General features: G+C 36.8%; 2 protein-coding genes across 8 annotated transcripts in view; both read left to right on the top strand.

The window, feature by feature from the left end:
* The first annotated feature begins 4,564 nt into the window (after positions 1 to 4,564).
* LOC122047400 (pentatricopeptide repeat-containing protein At4g19890-like) lies at positions 4,565 to 6,770 on the top strand. Its single transcript, XM_042608668.1, has one exon. The coding sequence runs from the start codon at positions 4,576 to 4,578 to the stop codon at positions 6,673 to 6,675; it is 2,100 nt and encodes a 699-aa protein (XP_042464602.1). The 5' UTR covers positions 4,565 to 4,575; the 3' UTR covers positions 6,676 to 6,770.
* Positions 6,771 to 12,266: 5,496 nt separating this feature from the next.
* LOC122047399 (cyclin-T1-5-like) overlaps positions 12,267 to 13,933 on the top strand; it is a 16,350-nt gene continuing 14,683 nt past the window's right edge. For 3 of the 7 annotated variants that reach the window (XR_006130529.1, XR_006130530.1, XR_006130531.1), the window contains exons 1-2: positions 12,268 to 12,921; positions 13,057 to 13,138. Coding sequence is in view for 1 of the 7 variants with exons in the window: in XM_042608667.1 (XP_042464601.1) it covers positions 12,389 to 12,921; positions 13,057 to 13,138 (615 nt within the window). In the remaining 6 variants the exon portion in view is untranslated. Of the gene's footprint in view, positions 12,922 to 13,056; positions 13,139 to 13,933 lie in introns of all 7 variants that reach the window. The other 4 variants (XR_006130527.1, XR_006130528.1, XR_006130532.1 and 1 more) reach the window with 2 other exon arrangements.

Raw genomic sequence — 13,933 nt, 5'->3', positions numbered from 1 at the left:
TTAAGAATCATCTCTAGGTTCAGTTTGAAATTTCTAGCTTCGATTAAAGGCCCAACAATGCAAGATCTCAAGCTCTGAGAGAGAGAGAGACACAGCAAAATATTTAAGAGATTTAGTACCATCAACTATCCTCATTTCATCCACTTGATTTCAAACTTAATTAAAATTCAATATCCACTGAAAAGATAAAAAAAAAACAAAATTAAAATGAGTATAAACAAACTCAAAGTAAAACTATGAAAAGAAACAGTTTAATCCAATCAATTTGTTATTCAACTAATATCAATCAAAATTAATTTCTGGTAACGGTGCCAAAAACTTGATGAGATAAATCTGAAAGTGCAAGAGCATGTTGTTAAGTAATAAAAAGATATTAATCCTATGATAACTAGTGGTCAAGTACTAGCTTACTAAGCAAATTCAATTTATCTAGACTAATCATAGGATTTTGAGTGTCTGAAAATTAGAAATTTTGAAAAGTGGAGTGGAGAAGAGTGAGAGAAGAAAATTGATCAAGAAGAGAGAAAAGAAAGGAGAGTGATCCAAGAGAATTGGATTAGTGAAAGTAATTCTAGGTTTTTGATTTTTACCACAATGATTATAAACATCTCATCTATATTTAGTTTTCTATCCTCAATGGTAGTTCATGTAGGTAGAATATCCTATGATATCCGATGTGAACTTTTATAACTACACCGGCATATCCATTCCAAGTTGTCGCCTACTTTCAGAGCAGGGGGATTGCTTTCTTAAGGAGATCTTGTCACATAGTCCCACAACCCCTAAGTTGCCTTCTCTTACCATGTGGTGATAAATTATAATAGATCCATTAAGATCTATGACAACTTATTGCTGCTCGTGGCATATCGATCTACTTTCGTAGTCGAATCTCCATGTTTTATGTTTCTACAGGTCGGAGGATTGGGTTCCCCTATCGCTTCATCCCTAAATCCTCGTGGAATATGAATCTCATGATTTTGACATCAAGATCATGTTTACACAATAAATTTGGATCACAAATACACATATCATTGAATAAGAAACATTCAAACTCAATAGATTAAAAAAAAAGATATTCATATATCAAAAAGCTATTCTCTAATCCTAGAATTAAGAATATACTCCATAGAAATGGAGTTACAACCAGAAATCATAGTTCAAACAATTACAATTAAGATCTAATTCAGAAAATGAGAAAGAAATCTTAGTCTTGTTGCTTGAATGCGTCTTCGGATGCACTCGATTTGAATTCCCAATGTTGATGGCATCAAATCTCCTCTAGATCATCCTTCGAGGTCTTATTGGAGCCCTTGGGCGACTCCAAATCGAGATCCCCTTCTCAAACCAAAAATCCACTCAAATACTCTTTCTCTAGGCGTCTGTTACGGGTCGTGTCGACAGGCATGGCGCCCTTAGTGGACGCTGTGAACTTCTCTGGGGCCCGCCAAGGGCCGTGTCAGCGGGCATGGGCGCTCGTGGTGGGTTCAGTGACAAATCCTCAAAATGGCCATAGGTCGTGTCGGCTAGCACGGATGCCCGTGGCAGGCTCTATGAAACATTTGCATTTTGACATGGATTATGTCGGGTGGCATGACTGCCCGTGGTCAGATCTGGCAAAAGCCTGGGAATTAGTGCGGGCCATATTGATTGGTATGACCCCTCGTGGCATTTGGTAAGTCTTTAGAAGTTGACTTTTAGCACCATTTTGATTCCTTTTTGCGCCCTATCAAAAGAAACGCACGAGAGCAATTCTTTGAACTTGGAAAATATCAAAATGAAATACAAAGAGATGAAAATGTGAAATATATACATATAAAATAGGACAAGGTACATATCAAAATATCGTAAAAGACCTATATGAAATATGTGCATTATTAGTTGACTATCAAAGTTTACTAATTATACTTGTGTTCGTTTTCAGACTAAAAATATTATTTATGCTAAAATTCTATTAGTTCAGGTGACTCTACTAATTGATGGAAGATGCTATTCACGTTAAAAAAGTTGTTCATAGTAGTGAAAATATCATTCACATTAAATTTTCATATGTCAAGAAATCCCATGTCTTTGGACTTCCTTGTATGCGAAGTATAGGTCAACCTTGACCTACCAAGAATCTACTCCACTAAAAATTTTAACCTTGTATAGCATTCAATCATCCTTGACCTATTAGAACTTCATCCCTAGTCAAGCATCTAGTTTTCCATGATATGTCTAGATTTCAGTCACTATTAAACATCCAATCACCTTGACCAATGTTCAATTCCCATGGACTACCTAAAATCCAATTCTTCATGACCTATCAAAACTTCTATCATGTGCTCGACATCTAGTCCTCCATAACCTACCAAGTCATCCTCTCACATGCCTAACATTAGGTCATTCATGACTAGTTAAGACTTCTATCACTTGCTTGATATTAGTTCTTCCATGATTTGTCGGAATTTCCCTTCACATTCCTATTATCTGATATTCTATGACCTATTAGGACTTTTATTCACATACCTAACTTTTGATCCTTTATCACATAATATGACTTTCCTCACATGCTTAATATTCAATGTTTCATGCCCTTAACATCCGATCCTCCATGACTTATTATAATTTCAACTTACATGCCTAACATCAGACCCTCCATGAATTGTCAGTACTTTCACTCACTTGCCTAATATCATAAGTTTCTGACTTTTTAGGACTTTCATTGTTGTTAAGTATCTAGTCAATCGTAACTCACATGAACTTTTTTCCCTTGCTAACTTGTTGTTTGACTTCTAACTACAAAGTATTTAGTTAATTGTGACTCACCTGAACTTTACTATTACCAACTCCCTATTAAACTTTTAATTATCAAATGTCCATTTAATTGAAATACACTTGAACTTCTTTACCATCAAATGTCTAGTTAACTTTGTTTTACTTGGCATCTGACTCAACCATTAAATATATTGATTAAACATCAAAACACAATTTTAACTTAATCAATCTGGATCATAAGTCTATTGTACTAACAATTTTCCACTATTTAATATTTGATAGTTTGTAAGCTCAATTTTCATATCTTATGTTAAATTGTTAATGTATAAATGAAAGATTTTTAATAATAATAATAAATTGAAAGTTGTTCGACGTTCCTTTTCTCTTCGGGAAGGAGACAGATGGCAGGTGGCCAGAGGCATAGTAGATAGTGAGGCTCAAAAAGGATAAGGGGCGATGGTTTGCTGGTTGGTATTTCATGGAGACTTCGCCAGTGGCAACGTGAGATGCTGTGATTTTGGTGACCAATGGACAAGAGGTAGTGCGCACGGTTAGGGTGGATGTTTCCCTTTGGTTTTGGTTCTGCTTGGTTCCCGCAGGTCGGCCTTATATATCGGCAGTGACTGGTTTGGGTAGTAAGAAATAGTTTCTTGGTTGAGTGCTGCAACAGACGTGGATAAGCTATGAGGCTTACTAAGCTAAGTGGAAACTGATGTGGAAGGGGAGGGGAAGAACATAAGGTAGCTCCGGGCCTCCGGCGACGCATCGTCAGGACTGTAGCAGCCTTGCAACTAGTGGAGACGGAGCATCGACGCTAGTAATGGTCGAGGGGCGTGAGGGAGAGGATATCTAACCTGGCATTCCAAAACTAGTTTGGACCAAAAGGCTCTGAACACGTGGAGTGCTCCAATATAACACTTTAATTATTCGTCACTAGTAATACTGTATTATATCGATGGTTCATGAAAATTTCAGCTCAGGAATTGACAACATAATATTTATCCTATTATATGTACTATGTATATTTGTATTTATTTTTCTTTATATTTATAGGACGGGACTGTTATTTTAACAGATGTATCTTTTTTTTTTCTAATATGAACATTTTAGACATAATTTAGTTGGTAAGTATTTGAGATAATGATTATCATAATTGAGAGGTTAAAATTTGATCACATATATCAATTCTAATTCATGTACTTATCCATTTAAGTTCATGTTGAACTCCGTCTTCATAATATGGAATAATCGTACGGGAGCCACTAATATAATGATACCATATTTATAATATAGACATTTCATGGAACACGATCAATTCCGATTTATACATTCAGAGAAAAAATTCCTATATTTAATCATTTGACGGTAGGTTATAGTCATCTACTATAATATAATATGGATATTTTATCTTATCAATATTATATTATAATAGTTTTAATTTGTAAGTTGTATATAGTTATATGATTGTAATTGTTATAAATGAGTAGTATTTAAGATCTCATAAGTACATGAGTTAGAATGTTATTTTGATAATAAAATAAATTTATATTTTTTTAATAATTTTAATAACATGAGCTTTATTGTTTTTTTAAATACTTCTTCCAAGAATGGAGCTATCCCTGGACTCTCACTAATTAGCGCAACACATTTAAAAAAAAAAACAACCGTGACACAGTAAACATTAGTGCTAATTTGTACTTTATGTTTTATCTTTTTTAATAAAAATATTAAGACTTGTTTAGTTTTGTTCTAATTGTTACCAAATTCAATGTTTATAGAAATTTGATTCATTTCAGTTTCAACAGCCGGCCCGAAGAAGGTATGCACTGCTTAACCCGATTGCATCTCCATCGTAGCCTCGTCCCAGTCTCAGGTTTAGCCCTCACCAATCCCACCAGGCCCTTCGCCGATCTCGTTCGCCCCCGCCAACCCTTCCAAGGTCGGCCCTTTGTGTCGCAGAACAATCCGGCGTCCCTCTCCGATGTCTGCGCTCTCATCTCCCATACCTATGAGGACGGCGACCACCAGCTTCGGTCCCTTCATGTCCACCTCTCCGACGAGCAAGCAGTCGCCGCCCTTGCCTTCCTCGCCGACTCCGAGGGCTCCACGGTGGCTCTCAGCTTTTTCCGCTGGGCGATCGCCCGCCCCCAGTTCCGCCACTTCTTGCGATTCTACGTCACCGCCGGGAGCTCCTTGCTCGCCCTCGGCAACCTGAAGAATGCCCAGGAGGTCATGAGTTGCTTGGCTGTGAGCTTCTCTGAGGTAGGCAGGCTAAAAGAGGCCGTCGGCATGGCTTTCGAGATGCGTAGCCAGGGGCTCCCGATCAGCATCGACACCATGAATTTGGTTCTCAGGATTGCCATCGGCTCAGGATCTATTAGCTACGCAGAGCAACTGTTTGCTGAAATGCCTGCGAATGGAATCTTCCCCAATTCTCATACTTTCAAGACGATGATCGCTGCTTACTGCAGGCAAGGCCGGATTGATGAAGTGGAGAGGCTGTTAAGGACGGTGGAGGCGAGGGGTCTTCTGATCGACAACGTGACGTGCACTCTGGTGGTGAACGCCTTTTGCAAAAAGGGTTGTTTCAGTTGGGTCTCTGGTTTCTTCCGCAAGATGTTGGAACTTGGTTTTGTCCCAAATGTGATCAATTACACCGTCCTGATAGCTGCCCTTTGCAAAAGGGGAAGTGTTAAGCAGGCGTTTCAGGTGCTCGAGGAAATGGTTGGTCTGGGATTAAAGCCGAATGTGTATACCCATACTGCATTGATTGATGGGCTCTGCAAGATCGGTTGGACAGAGCGAGCTTTCAGGTTATTCCTGAAACTTGTACGCAGCAACTCCTACAAGCCGAATGTGTGTACTTATACTGCTATGATTTCAGGATACTGTAAGGAGAGCAAGCTTAGTCGTGCAGAGATGTTGCTAACAAGAATGCGCGAGCAAAATTTGGTACCGAACACAAACACCTACACCACTCTGATCGATGGGTACTGCAAAGATGGAAATTTGGACCGAGCTTATGAATTAATGGATCAAATGAAAGGTGATAATTGTCTTCCAAATATCTGTACATATAATGCAGTTGTACATGGGCTCTGCAAACAAGGTAGGATTCATGAAGCTTATAGGCAACTTCAGGTGGCTTCAGAACAGGGGTTGCATTGGGATAAAGTCACATATACTATTCTTATGACTGAGCATTGCAAGCGAAGCCAATGCTCTCGAGCTATGGAATTATTTGATCAGATGGTTGATTCAGGATGCCATCCTGACATTCATGCATACACCACTCTGATTACTGCTTTTTGTAAGTTAAGGAGAATGGTCGAGAGTGAAAGGTTGTTTGAGAGATGTCTCGGATTGGGGTTAGTTCCTACAAAAGAAACTTACACGGCGATGATTGGTGGATACTGTAGGCTAGGTAAAGCAGCCTCTGCATTGAAAATCTTTGAGAAGATGATTCAGCTTGGTTGTGTAGCTGACTCAGTAACATATGGCGCTTTAATAAGTGGCCTCTGCAATGAATCTAGGTTGGATGAGGCAAGGGCACTTTATGAAGCCATGCTGGATAAAGGTCTGGTCCCATGTGAAGTTAGTCGCATTACATTGGCATATGAATTTTGCAAGAGGCTGAGGTCTAATACTGCAGTATGTCTATTGGAGAGGCTTGAAAAAAAACAGCGGACTCGAACAACTAATATCTTAGTAAGGAAGCTTAGTTCTGAAGGGCAAGTTGATGCAGCAGGTCTGTTCATTAACAAACTATTGGATGAAGATCAGAATGCTGATCGCATAACTTGCATTGCATTTTTAAATGCATGCTATGAAACAGGTAGGTATTCAAGTGCATCTGAGTTTTCTGAGAGAATTTCAAAGGGAAGAATCAACTTTGTGAAGGACATCAGTGCGATAACTTGAGCTATGTTAAACTTAGATTCTTGCCTATTTGAACTTTAATTTGTGTATGTCAAATTTTGTCAGATGAGCTAAAGTGTATCGTTGCTGTTTTCTAACTTTCATGTGATAATAGTTCATGTTGATTTATGATTTTTTTTCTGAGAGGTGTATATGCATCTTATGCATATGAAGCAGAAGCTTTGGGATAGAGTTCTATTTGCCAACATTTGTACTTATTGGACGTAAGCTGATAGTATTGGAATAAAATTGTAACCAACCTAAAAGTTTTCTTGTCTCGAACTCCAGCTTGGTTGTTGATTCAGGAAGTTAACTTGAAAAGATCGAATTAAAAACAGCTTGGACGAGTTGGGTTATGAGTTAGGGTCTACTAGGTCTAACTGCTACAGATTCAGTTTGAATGAATGGGTTCCATCGAATTGCAAGAAATTTTTTTAACATGATTTAGGTGGAGTTTTTTTGGGATAATTGGAACTGACCAAAACTAAATTGTGGATGTGTGCAGTATTAGTTAATTGTACCAAGGTGGCTAGTTCCAGGAGATTAATTTAAGGTGATGGTTATTTGTTAGAAAATATATGCAAAGAGTCTTGTATATGTTTCTCTTTTGTGATTTCATAGTGGCAAAGGTAAATACGTTCGCTCCTAACACTTCCGCCTTTGTTAATTCATTTTAGGATCAACACGGAGGAGGTAAATCACGGGCGGCTACTAGTCTTTGAAATAATGACTAGCACATAAGGGAGATATTTACCTTTGATTTTGTTGAGATTCGAACCCCAGAGTTCATGGTGGCAACACTTAATATACTAGCCACTAGACCATCCCGAGGAGATCCTCTTTTGTGATTTCGTATAATCATGGTGTGTTGTTATTTGATCCCTTTGCTAAGTTAGAAATTGTGATTTGTTAAGTTTGACAATAAGCGTGCACTGAATACAATTATCTAGCATGTGAGAATGTACCAAGAGTTGAAATGGACTCAAATGTGAGCAGATGATTGAAATATTGGTCTAATCAATTGAAGGTGACTAATTAACAGGAATAATGTACACTCAATTAGCATCTTGGTTTTATAGAAGAAAAGGTTTTTATTGAGCATCAATCAACTAGATAACTTGGTTAATCAGTTGAAATATATAGAATCAGTTAAGCGAGAACATTTTTTAGCTGATTGTGAAAATCTAGTCAATTAGACTATTGGCAATAAAGTAGAAATCATTCGACGGTTGATTATAAGTTGATCTCATGATTTACGGGACGGGTTATGAGAGATGCCTAGGTGAGCATAATCATCTTTTGCTACAATAAAGTAGAATAATAAAGTTCAGATTTATTCAAGTGAAAATTAGAACATGGTACATAATCTCTTGTAGACGTTATTTTGGGCATGATTCTACTAAGCATACTCCATTTAGCTTTATGAATCATTGCTAAAATGATATCCAAGATTTTGAATCAATCTCAAAGCTTCTCATTATTCAAGCTATATCATTTACTCTTTTCCCACCCTTGTATTTCTATTACATCTCTTTACAGCGATAGAGATTAAGGAGTTGTTTAATTTCTCATGCTTATCTTATCCTCTTTTTTTTTGTTAAGGTCGCTTATTCCTTGGGTTTTACAAACTATTTTGTTAGTATTTCTTGTGTTGTAAAGATTTCTCTAGGTTCTGAGAAATCTTATTTTTCAATTGGAAATCATGTTAATGTGAGTTGAGATCTCTGGCTAGTGATATTTCATTCTTGATTTACGGAGTCTTATCCCAAGTTTTTTTAAATTTCATTTAAAGATCCAAATTAGGATAATTTAAAGGTGATGCACCAAAAACATTATAGGCTATGGAGGAATAACATTTTCAAATTATGTTATATTTGTGTGTCCACATTCTTGTATTTGTATTTTGTAGTTTTTGTATTTTATATATTGATTCAGCTAACACAATCATTAATTGTCATTTGCACACACATTTTGGATTAGTTATTTCATTTAAATGTGGTTAGTGAAAATAGTTATATAGTTGTCTATTCATGTTGGTGCAATCATGCACAAAGATGTAGTTTCGATGTTTGAACAAAAATTCAAGTTAGGACTATATTTTAATTAACAATGTGATACGTCAAGTATACAAGCGCAAGTTATTTGATATTGAGAGTGTAGGTTAAATGAATAAAATCTAAATGGATTGAAGTTGACTAAACACTTGTCAATTAGAAGAAGCCTAAGTAGGTCCAGAATTGAATACGTGACAAGTGAAAGTCAAACAAGATACAAATTCTATTTTTGTAGTTATGAATAAATTTTCTAAAATGACTCCTTTTATTCTTTGCATAAAAAGAGATGAATAACCATATAGTTGATCTATTTTTAGAGATATCATGCAACTTTATGGATTGCCAAGGAGCATAGTTTTAGATCAAAATGTCAAATTCCTAAGCTACATTTTAGAAGAGATTATAGAGCAAATTGGGCAGATATTATGGAGCAAGTTGGGTACAAAGCTTTCATTTAAGAACTTGTATACACGTACTTGTATCTTCTTGAGTATTAAATCTATATTAAAACTCACACTCTTAAACATGTTAAGATTCCTTATCATCCATACATAGTGAATCATGGATTACATGACAAGGTGTCACACCTTCGTCAAGCTACTAGTCCCCATGTAGTGTTGTTTGAAGACTCACATCATCCGTAAATATATGGGCATCTCTTAGTGCATGTGTAGCCACCATTTGATTCTGATTTATAGTTCTACAAGTGAATAACATTTGAAAAATAGATGTTCTTGGGACTCCTCTATTGAACCACAGAAGGTTCATCTCTTGTTTTCAAGGTACTTATTGTGTCCAAAGGATGCTCATATATCTCTATAATGACATGATATTGTCTCATAGCTTTACTTTTGGACTCTACCCAAAAGATCTCATTCTAATGGAGATATCCTATATCTTTTTAAACTTATGATCTTTACCAAATCTTTCCAATATAGGACTTTAATTGAATCTTAATAGTACTCTTGCTTATCGTGGGTAGGCCATGTGTTAACATCCATAGTATGGAAGTGTGGCTCGATTGAAGTTAGATTTTTCATATTGTGATTGCCCATAGTCCATAGTATGAAAGTGTGGCTCGATTGAAGTTAGATTTTTCATATTGTGATTGCCCATAGCTTCTTGGTACATAAACCCTGAAGAAGTTATAAGCCTTCTTAACTCCTCTTGTTGCCTGACTAAACCATTAGGCCAACCACTGTCTTGCAATCTCTGAGGTACCAATTGAGGCTAAATTGATGTCCCTGATCTGTAGGAATTTTTTTAATCAGTAGAGAATTGGTATGCTTGACTCACCAACCTCAAAAATCAGTGAGCCTGAGGTAAGTGTGATGAACACATCTAATCTACCATGTGCATGTTTTGCTTATCTTGGATCTGTCATAGTACTCTAGTTAGCTATGTAAGATTCCAAGCTTTCAGATCTCTAAATCCCAAGTCTTCCTTCTCCTTTGGCTTATACATTTCTAACCATGCAATTAGAGGATGTTCTGTTGTTCACATAAAAGTCCTATAGACACTATAGATACGATCAATTATACCATGTGCTAGTGACAGAATGGACATCCAGAAACACTCAATACCTTGGATCACTGATGTGATTAGTTGAGCTTTCCTTGCATAGAAAATGGTGTTCTTTGGTTATGAATGTATCCTCTTGATCAATGAGTTCATAAGTGGTGAATAATCAACAATTCTGAGCTTTTATGAGACCAGAGGGATCCTCAAGTATCTAAAAGGCACGCCTCCCCCAATAAATCCTGTGATAGACATCAATTGCCTGTTAGTATGCTTGTCTACTCCAGCTATATATATGTTTGAATTTTTTGGGTTAGCTTTGAAGCCAACTATCTCTCCAAATTGCTGTAGACATGTTACTAATGTGGTGACAGATGGTACATCTGCTCTAGCTAAGAGTATAAGGTTATCAACATAAGTCAAATGTGTAATCCTCAACTACTCACAGTTGGGGTAAATGAAAATCAATCCGCAAGATATGCTAGTGTAGCAAATGTGCCATATATTCCATACAAAGACTAAAAAGGTAAGGAAATAAGGGATCCCTCTGCCTTAGTCCTGTCTATCTGAAATGCCCATATATCCCTTTTTTTATTGTTTGTAAAAAGGAAGTCGTAGAGATACACTCCTGAATGAACAATGTAGATCTCTTGGGGAACCGTAGATTAATTAGGATATCCTAAGGAAGTCCCAATACATAAAGTTAAATGATTTCTAGAGATCAACTTTCAGCATACATCTAGGAGACAAGTATAATTCCTTAGTACTTCTTACGCTAGGTATATGTTATTTGTAATAGTTCTGCTCTTCACAAATATAGCTTGTGATGGATGGAGGTAATCAACTACATCTGCATCTGACTGTCAATAGCTTGGATATAACCTTATAAAAGATGATGCAACGATATCAATCTGTAGTCTTTTATCTTACTTGCATGACTTGACTTCGGTAAAGGGAAATGAGAGTGTGAGTCTATTGTTTGAGCAACCTTTCATTATTGAAAAAAAAAATTAAAGAACAATAATAAAAGAGTAAAATTAATAAAAATATATTAGTTATAGTAAAGATAAAATCGTCACCTTAACTATTCCTTCAAAATCACCTCATATTCTCTGGAAGAGGATAAATCACGGGAGATATTTTTCCTAACGTAATACTCCTTTGCATAAGAAATATTAGACATCTAATGAAATATTTTATATTTATTAAAAATTAATGTCAAAATTTATTGGAGCAATCATCCGTGACTAATTAAAAATATTAGTTATTATAGTGTGATCGCATGTTAATTTTATTTTCATAGATATTTAGTAGACTCCTAAATATCTAGGATGCATGGTAGAATATTTTTTTTAGTGGATAAAAAATTAAAAAAGTTGACTATTAGATGTGGATCCATTTATCCATACGGATGTATCTGACGGACGACGTAGGAGGAAAGTCGTCCCTTTCTAAGATTAATTGAGTCCAATGTCAGACACTTTGATTATTAAAAAATAATAATATGTAAATTGAAAACGAAAAAGAGAACTAAAAGAGAGCGAGTCAACAAAAAAAAAACCATAAAGATTAGTTAATCAAAAGAAGACGTGCAAGGAATCCAAAGGAGATTATGCTAAGACGTTGGATTTAGATTTCTGTAGTTTTTTTTTTTTTACTTTTGATTTGACGTGCAATTTAATCTGGGAATGAACCGATTTGGGAGGGCGGAATGACTTGATTAGCTTTCGGAAGTTTTTGGAGAGGCATTTCGGAAAGTTGACATTGAAAATATTGTTTGAGCATTTTGATCTTCAGGTGCTCTTTCAGGTAGGTTCAAGGAATTTACCAATTGCCCCACAGATTATCCAGTTGGTTAGCAACTGTACAGACTTACTATAATTAAGTGAAATATCAATTCCCGTAACACATGAAATTCCTCCATCTCTTAACTATTTAGAAGTCGGCTTAAATTGAATCTGGAATTTATTTTTTCTCACCTAACGTGGGATCTACTACAAAGAGTTTGTCAATGTTTTTTCTCACCACCTAATCCATGCCCTCTATTTTTCTGTCACTCGTCTCCTATAAAGTTTATCCTCGCCTCGAATTCTCCTCCGATCCTTTCACCCTGTCGGACCACTCCCCAATTCAAACCCTAATTGATGGCTGCCTCCCAGCCCTTTGACGGCGGCTATTGCCACAGATCCGTCTCGAATTGCGCTTCCACCGGATCCTATTCAAGAACCGCCTCCATCTATGCTGTCCTTCACCCTGCCGCTCCATACGACCCCTTCACGAATCTTCCCTTTTCTAGAAGGCAACGAGATCATACATTTTCAGACTTCTATGCCGCTTCAGGTGATCAGCCCCCGACAAAGAAAAGGAGGATCATGCCCGACGGACTCGTGTGGGACGCCGGCGCGGACGGTAATACGGTGTTCTCTAGTTGCTGGTCCCTCATACAGTCACCGAGGCGAGAAGAAGAAAACGCGCGACGCCGTGCCCTGAGCTATGCGCAGCCCCACGAGCGATGGGAATCCGTGCGTTCGGAAGCGGAGGACGCACTGCTTGTTACCAGGAGCGAGATCGAGATGTGCTCCCCTTCAAGGAAGGACGGCATCGATTGCCTGCTTGAAACACAGTTGCGGTACTCCTACTGCTCGTACCTCCAGCATCTTGGATTCAGGCTCGACCTGTAATTTCGGTGCCCTTAGCTTCTCTTTGGTTATTCTTATTTCTATTTTTTATTTTAATTTTATTTTCTTTTTTAGATTATGTTGCGAGGCTGTCAAATTTCTTATGACATTGATTTTTTTTTTTTTTTTTGCAGGCCACAAACTACAATTGGTGCAGCGATGGTCCTTGGCCACCGGTTCTTTTTCCGGAGATCTTATGCCTGCAATGATAGATTTGTGAGTATCCCACATCCCATGCTTGTGCCTAAAATCTGGTGGTCTTTATCATGGTTTGCCGGAACGGTAGTGGAGGCCATCGCGGACACCACTGTTCTAGTTCCAATATCATTTCACAGTACGGTCGTGGCACGAATTTATAAAAAAAATGGAGAACTAGATAGATAACTAGTAATAAAAAAATAAATACATAAAGCCATACAAATTCAATACATCAGTACATATTTATCATACAATAATATAACATAATGAGAAAAATACAATAATAGTTATACCTTATCAATACATCTCTTTGAGTATCATGCTGATTAAATTGATCTCCAACATATGGGCGTTGATATAAATTAGCATTAAATTATCCATATGGATATTCATTTGATTGAGTTGATGAAAGATGTTCAAAATTAGATGATTGACTTTGAAATAATGTTTTATCATGATCATGACCATGATGTCCAATAATGCTCCCATGAGATGTTGAATAATCAGGAATGACATTGTGCGCATTAGGTATTGAATGACTTACAAAATTATTTAACATGATATTGAAAACGAAAAAAATGCCTGATCAATGGAGGATAAGTACTTTAGTTCCCTTATATAAGAATAAGGGAGACGTACAAAATTGTGCAAACTATAGGGGTATTAAACTAATGAGTCATACTATGAAACTTTGGGAAAAAGTAATAGAAAAAAGATTAAGGAAGGAGACAACAGTGACAGAAAATCAATTTGGGTTCATGCCTGGAAGGTCGACAATAGAAGCTATACATCTTCTTAGACAATTAATTTTTT

This window comes from Zingiber officinale, chromosome 2B (genome assembly GCF_018446385.1).
Source record: "Zingiber officinale cultivar Zhangliang chromosome 2B, Zo_v1.1, whole genome shotgun sequence".
Classification (NCBI taxonomy): domain Eukaryota; kingdom Viridiplantae; phylum Streptophyta; class Magnoliopsida; order Zingiberales; family Zingiberaceae; genus Zingiber; species Zingiber officinale.
This window is presented reverse-complemented; position numbering and strand designations above follow the sequence as displayed.

Excerpts from the sequence above, each read along its gene's own strand:
- LOC122047400 (XM_042608668.1), top strand. The coding sequence starts at position 4,576 with ATGCACTGCTTAACCCGATTGCATCTCCATCGTAGCCTCGTCCCAGTC.